This window comes from Apiospora marii (genome assembly GCF_038362585.1).
Source record: "Apiospora marii strain CBS 49790 chromosome Unknown utg000003l_segment0_segment0, whole genome shotgun sequence".
Lineage (NCBI taxonomy): Eukaryota > Fungi > Ascomycota > Sordariomycetes > Amphisphaeriales > Apiosporaceae > Apiospora > Apiospora marii.
Window position 1 is genome coordinate 1,345,679 of NW_027117374.1, and position 18,096 is coordinate 1,363,774.

At 57.7% G+C, this 18,096-nt stretch overlaps 4 protein-coding genes across 4 annotated transcripts; 2 read left to right on the forward strand and 2 right to left on the reverse strand.

The window, feature by feature from the left end:
* Positions 1-33: 33 nt before the first annotated feature.
* On the reverse strand, positions 34-3,622 carry PG985_003927 (translational elongation factor EF-1 alpha; the record flags this gene model as incomplete). Its single annotated transcript, XM_066823696.1, has 2 exons — positions 34-3,052; positions 3,468-3,622. The coding sequence occupies 2 exons, from the start codon at positions 3,620-3,622 to the stop codon at positions 34-36; spliced, it is 3,174 nt and encodes a 1,057-aa protein (XP_066686856.1).
* Positions 3,623-6,432: 2,810 nt separating this feature from the next.
* On the forward strand, positions 6,433-10,726 carry PG985_003928 (uncharacterized protein; the record flags this gene model as incomplete). Its single annotated transcript, XM_066823697.1, has 4 exons — positions 6,433-7,835; positions 7,904-8,546; positions 8,608-8,988; positions 9,029-10,726. The coding sequence occupies 4 exons, from the start codon at positions 6,433-6,435 to the stop codon at positions 10,724-10,726; spliced, it is 4,125 nt and encodes a 1,374-aa protein (XP_066686857.1).
* Positions 10,727-11,343: 617 nt separating this feature from the next.
* Positions 11,344-13,196, forward strand: PG985_003929 (uncharacterized protein; the record flags this gene model as incomplete). Its single annotated transcript, XM_066823698.1, has 2 exons — positions 11,344-12,784; positions 12,832-13,196. 2 exons carry the CDS (start codon positions 11,344-11,346, stop codon positions 13,194-13,196), a joined length of 1,806 nt encoding a protein of 601 aa, XP_066686858.1.
* Positions 13,197-13,558: 362 nt separating this feature from the next.
* PG985_003930 (Sir2 family protein) lies at positions 13,559-16,865 on the reverse strand (the record flags this gene model as incomplete). The annotated part of the gene is made up of 2 exons (XM_066823699.1): positions 13,559-16,681; positions 16,740-16,865. The coding sequence occupies 2 exons, from the start codon at positions 16,863-16,865 to the stop codon at positions 13,559-13,561; spliced, it is 3,249 nt and encodes a 1,082-aa protein (XP_066686859.1).
* Positions 16,866-18,096: the final 1,231 nt, after the last annotated feature.

Here is an 18,096-nt window from a genome sequence, read left to right on the forward strand (position 1 = left end):
ATCGCAGCGCGAATTTTCGTAGGGGCGAAGCGATTAGATGTCGTCCTCATCAGAGAAGACCTCCTCACCTCGCTTGCGGCGGGCCATACGCTCCTTCTTCTTCTTGCGCGCCTCGGAGCTGGTCAGCTTCGCCTTCTTCTTGGTGGTGACGATCTTGTTGCCCATAGCATCGAACTTCTCCTCTTCCTCGTCCTCCTTCTTGTCCAGACGGGCACCGGAACCCTGTCCCTGAACCCAGTTGTGGCCGGAAGGAGTCATCTTACCGTCCATGACGGCCCAGACTTCCTCAGTCAAGTCCTTGGTGAACTCGGCCGAGTGAGTAATGATGATGACACCACCCTCGAACTTCTTCAGGGCCTTGGACAGGGCACCGAGAGAGTCACGGTCCAGGTAGTTGGTAGGCTCGTCAAGGACGATCAAGTGAGGTCGCTGCCAAGAGCAAGCAGCCAAGACGACCTTGACACGCTGACCACCAGACAGACCGCGCATACGCGAGTGAGACACCAGCTCAGCATCGAGACCGAAGTTGGCGCAGTGGGCCTCAATCTCCTTTCGGACCAGAGGACGGAACTGACCAGAGGCGAGAGCCTCCTTCATATCGACATCGGCAACCATCTTCTGATGCGAGGCGATAATCTCGGTACGGGGCAACCAAGCGTTGTCGGCAGTCATCATAGGTACCCATCGCTCGTTCTTCATGCCGACGTTCTCACCGAGGGCGAACGAACACTCGTACTCGTAGCTGTTCTTGAACTTTCTACGGCTGGAGATGCCGATGACGCGACGCTGAGTACCCTCGATCTTGAAGATCTTGTCCATGGCCTTCTCATCATCCTCAGTGATGACCTTGTTGGCACGGTCCATAGTCTCACGATCCTCACCAGTCTGGAATCGCCACTGGATGTACTCGGAGGGAGTGCTGGACAAGTGGTTATCGATGTGGGCGAAAGCGTGCTGCTTGATGTAGGCGATACGAATGTTCTCGTGCTGGTAGATCTCACCGGCGGTGGGGATGAGTTCACCAGTGAGGACGTTGATCAGGGTGGACTTGCCAGCACCGTTGGGACCAATGACGGCAATACGGGAGCTGAGCGAGCACTGGAAGGTAATGTCGCTGATCTGGGGCTTGGGGGTACCGGGGTACTGGAAGCTCATCTTGGTGGCACGGAGAATGGCCTTGGCCTTGGTCTTGACACCCTCGAGGAAACCGGGCTCGGGGAAGCTGAACTCGATCTCGGACTCTCCAAGCTCGTAGTAGGACTTGGCGTGGGGGTTCTGCTTGACGAAGTCCTTCAGGTTACCCTTGTAGCGGCGGAGCTTGAAGCGCTCGTAGTGGATGATGTACTGGGTGACGTTGTCCAAGAAGCTGCTGTCGTGGGAGACGATGATGGAAGTGCAAGGGGAGTTGCGGAGGTAATCCTCCAGCCACTTGACGTTCTTCACATCCAGATGGTTGGTAGGCTCGTCAAGAAGCAGAATATCGGGGGACTCGAAGACAGCACGGCACAGGGCGAGCTTCATTCTCCAACCACCAGACAGGGCAGTGATGCCACCCTCAACCATAGCAGGGTTGAAACCGAACTCATCAAGCTGCTTGCGGACGTCCTCCTCGCTGGTGGAGATGCCGGCCTCCTTAAGCTTCTTCATGGTCCAGTCAATGGTAGTCATCTCGGTATCAGCAGAGTCTAGGTCGTGCTCGATGAAGGCAGTCTTGACTTCGCTCTGCTTGGGGAAACCCTCGACTTGCTCGTTGTTGATGGCGCGCATGAGGGTGGACTTTCCAGAACCGTTGGGACCGCAAAGACCGTAGCGGCGACCACGCTTCAGGCGCAGATGGGTCTGGTTGAGAAGAATCTTGGCACCGTAGGCAAGAGAGAATGTGCAGTCGCAAAGATCCTCGCCATCGTCATCGGCATCAGCCTCGATCTCATCAACGCCCTCCATACCAGGGGTGGCACGCTTGCGGAGCTGGTCAACGACGCTCTCGGCATCGGCCTCGCCAACGACAACAGTGACGAAGGGCTTGACGGCACCAGCCCAGACAGCGGAGTCGGTCTCCTTCTCGTCGATGAGCTGACCACCAATGGCGGAGATGTACTCCATGACGGGGCCGAGCTTCTCAGCGGTCTTGGAGGCCTTGCTGGGGATAATGGCCTTGAGGTGGCCAAGGACAACCTCGAGATCGCTAGCGCGGCTGACCTCAGGGATGACACCGTTCTTGACGTCACCAACACGGGTGATGGTCTCAAGAGCTTGCTTGGTCTTCTCACGAGCCTCGGGATCAGCCAAGTTCTCGTAGTTCTTCTGGAGACCAGGCATCATCTTGGGCAAGAAAGGAGCGACAATGGTAGGATCGTCGACCAGCTTGCACATGTTGTCGATAATGACGGCAGCCTTACGCTTGATGGCGGTGTCACGCTCACCAAGACCACGGTCCAGAAGAGGAACCATGAGAGCCAGAGTAGGCTCACGGACCTCAGTGACGAAAGTGGTGGCACCGAGCAAGTGAACAGTCTCAGGGACGTTCTCGGGCTTAGCAATACACTTGATAAGCTCGGGAATGAAACGCTCAATATCCCTGTTGACGATCAGCTCGCAGAGCTTCTCCATGGTCTTGTAGGCACGCTCCTTGACCTCCTTCTTGGTGTCCCACATGGACTCGGAAACGCAGGGAATAAGATCGGGGACGCGGTAGGCCAGCTGGGCGGGGGCGACACGGACGAGGGTGTCGATGCAGTCGAGAGCAGTCATCTTTTCGGGCCACTTCTGGGCAGTGAGGATGGAGTTCATAATGTGAGGGAGGACGGCCTTGACGGCGTTGGGGGTGATGGCCTCCATGATGGCCATGGCGGCAGCAATGGCGGCATTCTTGACGCCAGTGATCTTGTCGCCAATGGCGGCAAGAACAGCGGGCAGAAGGACGACGAGGTAGGGCTCGACGTTGGTGCCAACCTCGGAGTGCTGGGCGATGTCCTGGATGGCCAGGGCAGCCTTCTCGCGGAGGGCGGCATCCTTCTTGTTGGCGATCTGCTTCTTCAGGGCCTCAACAGTCCTATAGACAGAAAAATAGGTTAGCAATGCATCCCATGTTTCAAGGTAGAGCGCGGTTGTCGCAACAGTTCAGGGAGACTTTGGTTGCTGCAGCGCAAACTCGCACTCTTTGATTTTTTCCTCTCTACCAGAAGAGGAGTGGTTTGGCAGACCCACAAAATGAGGGAGAGCCCAAAATCATTCCGCCATATTTGAATCACTAGGATTCCCTTCGTGGCAAGTGGTAGAGAGAAAAAATCGGGAGGGGTCGATGTTTGCGCTGACTTCCGGTGACGGCAGCAGCGTATGTGTATGTGAGATATCGGGGAGAGGATTGGCTTTGGGCCTGATCGCACAGCCCTTGGGCTGTGGAAGGCGCACAAAATGCAACTGGCGGGGTGTATGTGTGATGTTGGAAGGGCGTGCGGTTTACTCACTTCTCGGGGGCGTCCTGGTCCTCGATGCGACCGTTGATGAAGGTGGCCAGAGCGGTGGTGGCCTCCTTGGTAGCAGCAGCGTCCTTGGAGACGGTGAGCTTGGACATGAGGTCGTCCAGGACCTTGATGGATTGGGAGTTCTCCTTGGCCGACATTGTGAAGGTGTTTGTCGGAATTAGGTGGGTGGTTTTGTCTAAAAACGAAGCGCCGGATCGTCTATGAGACCCAAGATAACCGTCTAGATCGGTACCGAAATAAAAAGGTTGTCAAAAAAGATGACGGGAAGAGTGATCAAAAGCCCACAGATACTGACGGAGAATCAGACCTGTTCTATGATGGCAGTTTGGTCACACACTCTGATGTGTTTTTTTTTTTTCTATACACCACGCGGGGTATCTGAGAAAGAAATGCTGAGTTGGAGGCTCAGACTTCTTTCAATATTCGGTGAGAAAAAAAAGAGAGGAAAGGTGTAGGAGGAAAAGAAGAGGTTGTGGAGAGGAGGGAAAAAGTCAGAAGCAAGTCTGAGGGAGGGTAACAGGGCAGGACACCTTTTATCTAGCAGACTGTGTCAGAATAATGGCAGCTTGGCCTAGTGCTGGTGTTGGACTTTGATCTGACTGGCCCAGAAAATAATTTTTTTTTTCTTCTCTCTCCTCTTGGGTTCTGACTGCGGTTGAGGGGCAACAAGGAATTTTGGTGCGATGGAGGGGAAATGCTCAGTCCAATGGAGGGGTCTCTGTCTGAGATGTGGGTCCTACGGTGGGGCGGAGGGGAGTCTTTTTTTGGGCGCTACTGGAAGGAAAGCCAAAAGCTGTGAATGCTCCCTGGAAGGCGGCAATGAATGGAAGAGGGCGACAAGGCGGGGGTGCACGTTGCCCTGTGAGAGAAAAAAAAGTCGGCGCTGGAAAAGATTTGCAGGGGTGCATCCCACCACTACAGTTGCCTAGCACAGACAGGTGCATTCAAAATGTTCTAGCTTACGCAGATTTTGATTGGCCTTTGCGATTCGTGCTTATCGTTTTTATCGCCTAGATTACTGCTAGATAACCGGGGGTCTAAAAGTCTGACGAGAGAGTTCGCCGCCTGAAGCACTGCAAGAGCAGAGGGCGGTGAGAGAGAGCCGTTCATGCACATGGCATTTTGGCAGTTTAGGATGGGACTTGCAAGGGCCGCCCGCCATACATGAGTGTACAACTAACTCGACTATTCTGGGATCGCCTCTTCCTCCCCAATCCTGGAGCCATCTCTGCATGGTTTCATTTCTGCCACCATAATCCAGGCGATAGATACCTAGTACGTGCCTGTTAATGATAATGCCACTTATCGCATGCCTGCGCACAGAGCAGAGTCGGTCTGTTTCAGTTTCGGGAACATAGCCAGCTTTGGGGCTTTATTTTTACCTTTGCCTGACATACGTCAACTATTGACCAGAATCTGCATCGGTAAAGTGCGCCCAGCCTTACCAGGTAGAACTGCACGTACAAAGTCATTGTGGCATTTAGGTATCTTGGTGACGAGGTGACCCAGGAGAGTCGGTTACGTTTCCTCCATCTGTTCCACAAAATGCAACTCGTGTGTCTCGCCACCCACGTTCCCATCTTCTAAGTCGCATGCTTTGGTAAGTTGTGGAAGCCGACGTCTCGACTCGGAGCTTAATGTACTGTAACTGGGCGGGTAGTTCCACGAAGCTTCCTTCCCGTTTGCCATGGGATACACATCAAGTACTCCGTAGTATGAACTCCAATGTTTGCAATCCAGTCATAGTGTTACGAGTGAAGAGTGCGGATTCGTGGGTAGAGACGGGATTTGCTCGCTGGTTTAGGGGACCACGAACTAGACCTTGGCTTGGATTGACCTAGCAGCAGCCACCGAGCATTTTCTCGCTCCAACCCTTTCCGGCCATCTTCTCACCCACGGCATTCCCGATCAAGGGACCCAGGGACCCCTTGACCTAGCGCCCCCTGCCTTGGCGGGAAAGGGGAAAAAGCCCAGCATTAGATCATATAACACAGCCAATGAGTGCAGGTAGGTGCATGTCTGCTAAGCAAACCGTGCTGTCGCTGCAGGATTCGCTCAGCGCTTTCTCGCAATCAATTCGACTATGTACGTTTGATATGTGCCAGATGCATAACAACGACGAGACCCACCCCCGGATTTCTACCTCTTGCTTCTTTGCATTACGGCGGACGGATCGCACCCGCGGCACCCCCGGATCCAATGGCCCATAAGCCTCCCAAAGATTATGCCCAGGGACTGGATCAGGCCTGCGCTTGTCCAAAAACATCACCGCTTTTTCGTTCTTGCTGACGGCACTTCAATAATGCAAGGAACAGATAAAACTGTTCTGGGGGTCGCCTGCATAGTTGATAAATTGCTTCTTGCCTTTCCGTCGCGCCCGCATTATCCTCGCGAACGTGTTCATGATCATGGCCGGCCCCGCCAAGTTCCTGCCGAACATGCAATCAATCTCCATCAGATTACTTCAAGACTCGAAACGACCGGCTTTAGTGTGCTGGTGAAGAAAATTGAAATTGGTAAGTCCTTCAAGAGGGTATAGAAGGTCGCATTACAGTAGCTGCCCCATGAATAGAAAGAAAAATGAATTGATTCTACAGAGGAGCTGTTCGTCGCATGCGGCCAAAACCTTTGACAAGAGTACACCAAACCAGACAATGGACTATGCAGACTTTGACCCCGGAAGCAGCGCTGAATAGTCGTCGACCTTGAGAACAAAGTGATGAAGAAATACCACAATTGATTACTTGGACGCGATGCTAACCATCGTGTTTGGCGTTCATGGTTTGTTTTCTTGTTTATGGTTTTCAACCCCTGACTTTGCAAGCAACAGCAACTGTGTACTATATATCAACACGTTATGAATAGAGGAATTTGAATAGAATCAGTTCAACAACTCGGACCTCGATTTAAGTATTAGAGGCCAGGCCTCATACCCCCCTTTCCCACTATGGCCAACCCATTCGGCAACCCATTCTCAAACCAAGGCCAGGGCGGCCCCGGACAGAACTTCGTCCCCCCGATGATACCGCCCCCCCTACAGGGCGGCGGCGGCGCCGGGGGCGGAACTTCCTCCACCTTCCCCTACCCGCGCAACTCGCCGCCGCCCCAGGACATCGGGAACCCGACCGTGGGGTCGCCGCCTACGGACCCGAACTACGCCAAGTACCAGTCGCAAGACTACAACGCGTACGTCGCCAACCCCTTCGACGAGATGGACGGCGTAACCGCCGACGAAGACACGGAGCAAGACCTCGCCACGCAGCAGGCGCAACAGCAACAGGGCCTGCAGCAGGCGCCCCAGCACCTGGTCCTGACGCGGGTGGCCGAGCAGAGGGCGCGGCGGTTCGTCAAAAAAAAGGGGAAGGTGCCGAAGATCGACGGCTGGGACTGGGTGCCGTTCATGGCCGCCATCTTCGAGTCGGACACCAAGGTGCCGCTCGACGACGACGAGGACACCATCAACTTCTACGAAGAGGAGTACGACGTCGACGGCAACGACGCCGACTCCAACGCCAACACGGACACCACGCTGCCCGAAGACTACGTCCCGACCAACACCGGCCTGAGCAGCCAGCCGACGCCGATCCCCAGCACCCTGGAGCCCGAGGAGCGACCCGCCAAACCCGACGGCGGGGCGCACCGGCCCCCGGCCACGAACCGCCAGCCTCCTCCCAAACAGTTCGGCGACGGGTCCTGGGACTACGTCGTCTACGTGCCGGAGTGGACGGACCCGCTGTGGGACCCGGCCTGGCAGCGCGTCTACGGCACCGACAAGAAGAAGCGGCGGCCGCAGCGCGACGTGCTGCAGTCGCTGCGCCCCGCCCTGCGCCCCGAGGACGCGGTGCGCAACCCGACGCCGTACGCGCGGCGGTGGGGGATCCCGAGGGACCGCAACGACGGGCGCAGCCGGACGAGCCCGACCTTCTCGCGGACGCGCGACTTCGGCGCCGCCGTCGACGACAACATCGTCAACCAGGTCATGGACGACGCCATGCGGGCGCGGTGCGTCGCGGAAACCCAGAGGCTCATCGCGCAGGGGCAGACGGCCTACCGCGGCCCCGGCATCGCGCCCGAGGTCATGGACCAGTACCGCCAGCACGTCGGCATCCCGAGCCAGGAGGACATCCGCACCGGCGCCGTCAAGGCGGGCATGCCGTTCGAGCGCTATATCGAGACGCTGGATCCGCGGGTGCGCGACCTCTACCGCGGCCTCATCGACGACGTGCTCGATGACGAGGACTACCAGCGCATCCTGTTCTTGGACATGACGTCCGACGAGATGTACCGGAACAACGTCTTCACCATGTCGGATAAGGAGAAATACAGCTTGACCACTGTGCCGCTCCATTCGTAAGTCGAGCCCCCCCTAATACTCGGACCCCCCCAAGTTTACTGACATATGCAAATTCAATTTTCAGACTCGTAGATAAGGAGCTGTGGGAAGATACCCTATACAGGGGCGCCATGGTAGAGTACCCCCGCCTCGCCTACGACTTCTGGGGCAAGCGCGAGGAGTACGACGTGCACCGCAACCCGGCCATCTGGGAGGCGCTGCAGCCGGCGCTGCAGCTGGTGACGCGGGTGCTGCAGACGGAACCGATGTTCTGGCGGAGCATCAAGGACCTGCGGACGCGGCGCAAGATCGACCCGACCCTGGACCCGCGCGAGCCCGAGGACCAGCGGACGCCCTACCTGCAGAAGATGATCCGGCTCGACGAGATCAAGCAGCCGGGCGACGCCGGCTACGCCCAGGACCTCGACGACCGCTGGACCGAGCTCGACGACCTCGCCGCCGCCGGCTACGACTACGAGTACCACGTCGACCGGCTGCTGGGCCGCACCCTCGAGATCGGCTTCTGCTCCGGCTTCATCGACGAGGACGGCAAGCCGACCGGCTTCACCTACGGCCACACCGGCTACAACATGGCGGGCCCCGACACCACGATCAACATCTTCATCGCGGCGGAGCTGCTCTGGCCCCTGATGGTCCCCATCTACAGCAGCAGCGAGAAGCTGTGCGCCAGCTACGTCATCGCCACGACCCTGCTGCACGAGCTGATGGTAAGCCTGTCATTCCTTTCCCCTTTACCAAGAGAAACCGACTGGTCTAACTCCCCGACAGCACGCGACATCCTACGCCGTCGACATCCTGTGCATGCGCGAGGAGGAGCTCTACGACCCAAGCCAGACGTCCGGGATGAGCGCGCTCCTCTTCAACTGGTGGCAGAGCGCGACGGACGTCGAGTGCGGGCATGGCGAGCCGTGGTGGCGGAACGACGTGAAGAGCGAGCTGGGCTGGGCGTTTGAGACGGAGTTCTGGGGCGACTCGGTGGTGACGGCGACGGGGTCGTCCAACGGGTTCCGGCGCTCCAAGCACATCCAGGCCCTGCCGCTGGCCATCGCGGCGCAGCGGCACGAGCACGTCAGCTACGCCACCGCCAACGACGTCTTGAGGGGGCTCTACCCCGTCGAGGACTACTACTCCCCCGTGCCCATCGACTACGTCGCCAAGTTCTTCACCGACGGCTTCTGGGGAAAACGAGTGGCCGCGCCACGGGCCCGCCGCCTTCAAGCGCCTCCCGCCCGACCGCCAGCACCTCTGCCTCATGCTGCCGACCTGGCAGCCCGAGGTGGCGCTGCAGAACATCTTCGGCAAGGACAACTGGCTCTTCTTCCGCACCGTCATCCGCTCCCTCCACCGCTTCGGCCACTCCATCATGGCCGAGTACCTCAACCAGGTCGTCTGGGAGGTCCGCGGCTTCCACAGCCTGCGCAACCGCTGGATCCTCGACATCCAGGCCTGGGGAATCCCCGACGAGAACTGGGCGAGCCTCAACGCGACGCTCGACGAGACCGCCGAGAGCGTCCAGAACCGGTGGCTGGCCTACAGCAGCCCGACCGACGACATGTACCAGGAGTGGAAGTCGGACAAGCTGCCCCCTTATCCCGACCGCCAGCAGTGGGTCCAGATCATGATGAACCAGTTCCTGGACCTCACCCGGGACGGCGGGCCCTACTTCACGGCCATCGAAGCCGTCCACCGCTTCGCACAGAACGAGCTGCGCATCATGGAGCGCATGGTGTTCGAGTTCCTGACGGTGCGCAAGGGCCAGCGCCGCTACGTCTACCAGCCGGACAACGAGTCGGACCCGCTGCTAGCGCTGGTCAACCGCATGGTCGAGTACAAGGAAGAGATCGACAAGCACCAGAACAAGCTGGACGACCTGCAGATGTGCGCAGTGCTGGCCGGCGAGACGGACCGCATCACCAGCTGGTGCGCCTACCTGGACCAGGACTCGCAGCGGCTCGAGCACCTCTGCAACCTGGTCCTGAGCGAGTGGCAGATCGACGACCCCGAGGCCAAGCGGCTGCGCGAGGCTTTGAGCTCCGTGCCCTCGGCCCTCTACGAGAAGCGTGCCAACCGACTGAAGAAGCTGGCCATGCGGGAGTACACGCAGCTGGACTACCGGATCCGCGCCGGCATCGACGAATTCTACCGTAAAATCGAGTTCTGGGTCGGCAAGATGGTGCAGCCCGATCCGATCAAACAGCAGGATTTGGAGACGACGCGGCGAAGGATCATGGCACTCCAGCAACGGCTGCAAAAGTCTCCTATCGGGGGTGAAACACTGGGGACGCCTCTGGAATCAGTCGGGCCCAAGAAGACGAACAACGTATTCGCCTTCAAGGCCCCGAATCCCAAGAGCAACGTGGTTGACGATGCGACCCGTCGCCCCGGGCTCACAATTGGCAATGCGTCCAATGCAAAGGCTGTCATCAAGGCCAGCCCGACAAAACAAGGCAGCGGCAACGCCTTCACTTTCGGGAAGTCCGGGTTCTCCAGCTCCACCTTGCAGCCGCGGCGAACGACCGGGCCCAAGTCGGGCATCACCGCCGACGCCTTCACCAAGTACAGCACCCTCCAGTCGACGCTGACGAACCCGGCGCCCAAGTTCCAGGGCGGCAACTTCGCCAGCCAGGCCAACATTGCCTCGCCGCCCGACACGGTCTTCGGCCGCCTGCAGCTCCCGGCGTCGGGGAACCCCTTCGCGGCGACCAACGCGCCGATGATGCCGATGGCGCCCTTCCCGTTCCCCTATGCCGACCGCAACATGACGAGCAGGGACCTGTCAAAGTTGACGCAAGACCCCGCGCCGGCGATGCAGCTTCTGATGAACGCCGTTCAGTTGCCAGAAGAGTCCTACCGGCAACCAGAGAACCAAGACGACGACATTGAATAGTAGGTCCCGAGACGACGGCTGGAAGGAGAAAGTGTGATAGGCCTTCAAGTCTCAGGAGAAGAGAGAGCTGAGACACCATCGGGGGATGAATATGTTGTATATAATTGTACCATTAAACACTTCTAGTATCAAACCAGTTTATATAGAATTGATGATTTTTCACTGAGTCCCCGGGAGTTCAAGATGTCCAAGGCCTACAGTGAGTAGGTGTTTGATGAACTAGGCACATGGGGCGCAACCACGTGAAACGAGCAAAGGGGCTGACCGAAGCGATACGTACCGTCCGATGTCTACAGCCGACACACGGATGATTAATCGAGCCTTTCAGCAATGAAACGCCCATATAAACCCAGTACTATCCAGCGAACATATTCAACGTCATGGAAATATCTTGTCGGTGGCGCACTGCTGGTCGGTTACGCGAGACCATAGCGGCAGGATGGACAGTCTTAGCGCAGCGACTACGGCAGATGGCAACGCCGCTGGACCAAGCCAGCGTCAAGCCATTCCGTCTCCGCTACTGGCCAAATTAGAGAACCAGTCATCAAAGGGGTCGAACAAGTGTGAGAATGCATTGAACGCAATATGAGCAGATGATGACAATACCTAACTGTACGATGAGTCCCGGTGACAGCCCCCTCCAGCACGTCGGCCTCGGCTATCCAGGTCCTCGCCCTTTTCCCGAAGACGGCGGCGACGAGGCGAACGGCATCTTCTCCCACCTCGTGCGAGCGCGACAAGCCCTGTCAGAAGCCTCACCATGGCACATCCTCAGCCAAGTCCTGGACTTCTTTAAACCCGCGATCCTGCGCCAATCGTCCCGCCGACGACGCAGCAGTAGTAGCAGTTCCTCCTCTCGCAGCGACCACCCCAGCACGGCGTGGCTCGACGGCCTCCGGGGCTGGGCTGCCTTGAGCGTCTGCCTGGCGCACATGAGCGTCTACACCCACCCGCGCATCGAGCTGTGCTACGGCGCCCTGATCGCCCCCTCGCCCGAGTCCAACCACCCCTCGCTGCGCAACGCGACCCCGGCCGCCGTGCCGGTGCTGCGCCTCTTCTGGTCCGGTGGCCACTTCGCCGTCATGATCTTCTTCGTCATCTCGGGCTACGTCCTTTCCCAGCGGCCCATCGCCCTGCTGTCGCAGCCTTTACTGGCACCATATCAGCAGCATAAGCCTGCCGATGGGGGAGCCTTCGTCGACGCCGTCCATTCCGCCCTGTTCCGCCGGCCCATCCGGCTGATCCTCCCCGTCGCGCTGAGCACCCTCTTCTTCGCGACCTCGTGGCACGTCTTCGGCATCGCGACGCCCTGGCCGGAGCAGCGGGCCAGCCTTGCGGCCGAGTGGTGGGGCTGGGCGCGCGACCTGCTCAAGTTCTGCTACTTCTTCCGGAACCGGGTGCTCTACACCCTCTACAACATCCACACCTGGACCATCCCCGTCGAGCTGCGGGGGTCCTACTCGATCCTCGTGTGGCTCTTCCTGTGGGGGCATACTGCCTCTTCCTCCTCTCCCTCTGCCTGCGACGCCAGCGTGTTGACGCGGCGCCGTGTCATGGCGACGGCGGCCATGACCTTTTACCTCGCTGTGTTCGCCGCGGGGGCTTGGTACGCGGCCTTCTTCGCGGGCATGCTAACGGCCGAGATCGACACGCTTACATCCGTTGCCGCCGCTTCCTCCGATGCATCCTTAAAGGACAAAACCCCCATCATGGGCGATAGCATCAACATCCACCACCCTCGCCTCCCGTGGGATGGCCTACTCGACCATCTCCGACAGCGACCCCGCCTCAGATCGGTCCTCCTGCACACCATGCTCGCCGCGGGCCTGTACCTCGGCAGCGAGCCCTCATCCGACGTCCTCAAGCCCGAAGAGCTACTGGGCACATGCCGCGGCTGGAAGACGCTGAGCCGGCTGATCCCGGCGCCCTACACCGCCTCCGACGAGCCCGAGAGCGTGCACCGGTGGTTCTGGCTGTTCTGGGCCGCCTGGCTACTCTTCGTATCGATCAAGGAGATCGACTGGGCGCGTTCTCTGTTCGAGACGCGCTTCTCCCAGCGTAAGTTCATCACCAGCTAGTCCTGACCATACTGACCACCCCACCAGACCTAGGCAAACACTCCTTCCCCCTCTACCTCTCCCACGGCCCCCTCATCGCCCTCGTCTCCGAACGCCTCTTCTACCTGACGGGCGTCAAGCGCGGGCCCCTCTCGGACGACGAGGCCCTGAAATTCGGCCACCTCATGAACCGCTGGCGCGACCACCCGCGCTGGTGGCCCCTGCCGCGCCACCCCACCCCGAGTGCCGTCGACGTCCGCCAGCCCTACCCCTACGGCCTCGAGCCCGAGTTCCTCCTCTGCGTCGCCCTCAGCCTGCCCGTCTTCCTCTACGCCGCCGAGCTCGGCACCCGCGCCTTCGACGAGCCCGGCGTCCGCGCCGCGCGCTGGGCGTACCGGCGGCTGAGGAAATAGGAATGCTCGTTTGGAAATCGGTAGTAGGATTATCTAGTTTGAGTTTAGGATATTCAGTCCAGAGTCATGTATGGTTCACGCAAAGCCATGTTTCCAGATGTGAGAAGTGAAATCCCATTAAATGTGGCCCTGGCGCCAATTGACTTAAGTACCTATCCATCCAATTAGGTAACAACAGCCTGCCGCCCATGGAAGTCGGCTAGCTGGTCATTCCCACCGACAACGCCTGTATCCATCCTGCTCGCGAGATGTTCTCATGCAAAGGGTATCGAAAATTGTAATATATAGATGCTGCACAATCAAAACCATCGCTTCCCATATCCTCGCCACGCACGCCAATTGCCGCCCCGATTAACAAACATTTAAGCCTCGGATAGATCAGAGAATGGAGTCACATAACCCGTGAAGTTCTCCGCCCTCCTCGTCGTCACCGTCGTAGCAGCTGTGTCCGCGGCTTCAGTCTCCTCCCGAAGCTGGTCCGACGGACTTGGTAGCAAGTCTCGCTCCGACGAGGCACGAGACGCTGTTTGCCAATGCGCCAGCGGATTACTAACTCGCAAGGGATGGTGATAGTGATCGAGGCCGATACGTCGCTGATTAGGCGACAGCGTCTTCAGAGGCGACACATCTGGCACGGGCTCCATTGTCTCGAGGCGTGGACCCGAACCGCTGTTCAAGTTGAGCATCGGCGGCAACTTGGGCAAGATCACATCTTCCTCCGGCTCAACAACGGGCATTACTGATATTGGGGCGGCCGGTCGTGTCCGGTTTCGTGTCGGTCCCCGTATATTTACAGGCTCGCCATCGATGAGCTTGGGCTTGCGAATTCGTGGGTTGGTCTTAACTGCCGCGCCGATAGTCGCAGGTGTATCTCCCGGTAGCTCCTCTAGCTTGACTGGGGGTGGTAGGACAGACAGGGGTTCGTCGGTAACCACGGAAGCTTCTTCGTCACGGGTGCATGGTGGAAGCTTGAGTACCCACTGCTTCTGGTAGTCCTTGACTGACCCATACGCAGTATAGAGCTCGGACATCCTCTGCGGAGGAGGAGTGGCCGAGTTGCGAAGTTCCAAAGCTGCCCTGCGGTACTGCGCCTTGCTCGCACTCGGGTATGACTGCGGTGGCGCTGGACTCGGGCTCCAACGCGTAAGCTGAGGCGTGTCGTGGAGCCGCCTTTCCAAATGTGACTTCCTCGCAAGCTTCGCACGCCGGGATCCCTCTTCATCAAGCTCTTCGCCGCGTGCTGCGAAGAAGGCTGGGGCAGACTTTCTCGGCCTCTTAGGTTTGGGTTGAACCACACGACCAGGCGATGAAGTTTCTGGCTTCGGGGGCGTGTAGCCAAAGAAGTCGAATTTCTCTCCTCGTATATCTTGGAATGCGTCGGCGATGGCGTGCATAACGTAAGCAGCGCATGCGTAATCATTTCTCCCGTATTGGGGGTTCTTGGGCTCAAACCCGGGCTGCCGCGATTCTGGGCTGTCATCCAAATGATTCGTGATCTGGATGGTCTCGCGCCGCTTCTTCGCGGCAAGTTCTCGCCTTTCCTCGTGTTCGCGCCTCCGCTGTTCAGTCGCCTCGCGCCTCTTCTCCCTTTCAGCAGCGAGCGATTCGCGTTTCTTTACTTTTTCCACGGCCAGAGACTCACGCCTCTTTTCCTTCTCCGCAGCCAAGGACTCCCGTTTCTTGTGCTTCTCCGCGGCCAAGCTTTCGCGCTTCTTCTCCTTTTCCGCGGCTTTCTCGGCAGCTAGTTCTTCCTTTCTTCTCTCCTTTTCGGCCGCGAGATCCTCGCGTTTCTGCTTCTCGTACTCCGAGGCCTCTTCGGGCGACATCCAGAGAGTGGGTTTACGTAGCCGCAGGTCTTCCACCCATGCGTCGCAGTCCCATTCAATCCAGTAGTCGATCACATCGCCCCAGGTGCTTTCTGACGGCTTGGTAAAGTTGATAAAAACAACTTTACCCCCCTTCGTATGCACCGACTTGGCGAACTCCTTGACCATTACCTTGAGACCATGTACGCGGAGACTCGTGCCGAGAACGAGCAGAAGGTCAGGTCCGGCCGAGAGATCATGTTGGACGATGGGCGAAATCAGGTCAGAGCTTGGGTGCTCTTCTCCGTATAGGACAATATCTGGTCTCAGCTTGCCCACACCTAACGCTCGCTTGCCTCGTTCTTGACGGGCTGCTGTAGCACCGGCGCAGTGTGGGCACTCTGGCTGCTCCCCCATCATGGTACGCGTTTCGCGACCATCTTCGTCCCAATCACAAAGACGGCCACACACGAAGCATCGCAGTGCGTGGAGTGATCCATGGAGAAACACACATTCGACGCCCTTGGCAGGACCGACACTTGACTTGGACTTGTTCTGGTCGTCATCATCCGGCCGTTGAGAGGACTGGCTCGCGTCCTTTCCGCCAGGGTCATCCTCGCCGTTTGTCTGGTCTGGAGAGTCTGTATTCTCTTTGTCTTGTTCGTTCGCGCTGGTCTGTTTTGTCGGCTTCCTTCTCCTATTGCCTGCGCCGTTCCGTAGATCTGTTGACAGCCCTATCTTCTTCTCGATCTCGTCAATATTTTGCGTGTAAACCCTCGCAAGTTTCCCATTGTCTCGCAACTGGGCAATGAAGTGGTGCGTGCTCGTCGGTTGCACATCCTTAACCTTCTGCCTTAATGTGGTGGCAAACCTGTAGAAGACTGAGGTTTTCACCGGGTCGGACCAGATATTAGAGTCGAATAGATCTCGACCCTTCAAGTTCTTCAACTTGGACGTCGTGGCGTGCGAAGAAAACAGACCAGCCGAGGACTGGGTCCCCTCCGAATCAGATTCGTCACTGCTCTCCGATTCGCTTGGTGAACTGCTGTCTGGAGACTCGGTGGATCCGAAGGGGTCGGAAAAGACGGCTGGAGGAGAAGAAAGCGGCGAGGAGCTCAGGGGCCCATCTTGGAACGTTCGCTTCGGTGTAGAGGAAACATGGACTGTATCGGTATCTGCCGAATCAGAGCAGGCAACAATCTCGTCAGTCTGGGAAGAAGCTGCAGATGTTTCGGGCTGGGAAAAGGTGCAATCTTCTGCGCCAGACTGGGTTGAAGAAGTCGTGGAGTCCCTGGGAAAGGATGGGCGTCTTAACCGTGAAGATCTGGACCGTGTCGACCGGTGCGAAGTTATGTTGGTCGTTGTAGATGATTGCGCAGCACGATCTTGTGTTTCTATCGTGGTGCCACGCGAAGCTACCGTCACATCCCCCTGATGATCAGACCCCGGACCATCACGCGGTGTTTGGGCCGAATTCGTATCATGAGCCTTCTTGGCCCTTGCTACCTGTTCATCATCGCCTGTGTCTGCTGTTATCGACAATTTCCTCCGTTTTGTCGGCCGTTCCGTGTCTTCGCTGTCGGTGGAGTTGTTCTCTCGTTCGGAAGTAGACGTGTTGGTGTTGGCCTTATCGAACTGAGCTTGAATCAGGGAGTAGAGACCATGTTCGGAGCGAAAATCCTGGTATTAGATTAGTACAACATCCCCTTCTTCTTATGACTGGGTGGTCCTATCTTACAGGAATGCCCGAGTTGGTGCTGATGCCAGCGCCGGTAATGACGACCACCTTCCTGGATTTGGCAAGTCTGTTGGCTACGTCCTGTAGCAACTCAGACGCGTCGGGTGCGACTTGGACTGTTGGCATAGTGCCGAGGTTGAAATACGTAATGCGGTCTGGTTTGTCGGTGAAGCAAGCCGTGAACCTTTGAGCGAATCTGGTATGTCCCCTGGTGTCCCAATCGCTCCTCCCTCGAGACGCCGTAGGATCCCCCGACCCGCGTTGTCGTCAAGCGGAAAATGCAGTCGAGCGCAAGTGAATCACATTACTTCCATTGCGGGATTCCAGGGTAGAGTCGTGGGTTGGGCTAATATTCAACGGCGGTTGCGCCAATCCTGTGTCCGACCGAGCCGATCTTGATTTTGGGTTTCGTGACGGCCAATCTGTACCGGGGTCGAGGTCGAGATGTTCCGAGTGTCGGAAGGTTGGATTCGCGTGCAGTCTGGCGCGTTTGAATTCCGTGGTCAATATGCAGTGCTTCGAGGTGTTGCTGCGAAGTATTTTCGCTGCGGCCTGGTCGTCGGCAAAGTGTTGTTTAGTTGTCCAAAGTTCAAATGGCAATGAAAGTAGCCGACCCTGAGCGATCAGCCTTTCGTTTAGGTGCCGGATAGTCGACGCGCTCCAATTGCAACTGCACCAACGCGACCCCGCTATTATTAGACGGACTGATCCGGGGGTTGGCCCAGCCTAGGCCGTTCCTAATTTAAGTGCCAGCAGATCCAGGGACGGACTCGGCTCAGCGATCAATTGAATTGGGATTGCTCAATCTGTGCCAGCGCCACGATCGACTCCATGTGAGCAACAAAGGCGTAATCATGTCCCAATGCGGCCAATTTGAAGGTAATACACTGATAGACAGTTGCCAACACCTTGTGGCGAGAGAGTGCTGTTGCAGATGGGAAGATGGTACGATGAGTTCGCTGTTCCATTCCCATTGCGGGCGTGCCAATGCAGTCGGTTCATACCGCCTCGCATCCCCGACCACCTAACCTAACCTTCTTTTGCTTCCAGTGCTGAGTGCGTGCAGACAGACAGACACGGGCAGCTGTCAGCCGGCGTGCCTTCTGAGCGTGCTGCGTGCCTGTCCTTGATTCGGTCTTGACCGTGTTTTGATCCACTTAAAGCTTCGATCAGTCTGGGCTTTCTTTTTCTGCTCCTTAGCCTGCCTTCCATGGGACTGGGCCGGCTGGTAGATTTTATCCACTTTAGCCAGTCAGCCACTAAGCCTGTCTGGGACTAGCTGTGCACATATATTTTCATAAAGCCGTTGCCAACGGCTCTCTGGAGTCCCTGCAATAAATACAGGGGCATTTGACAG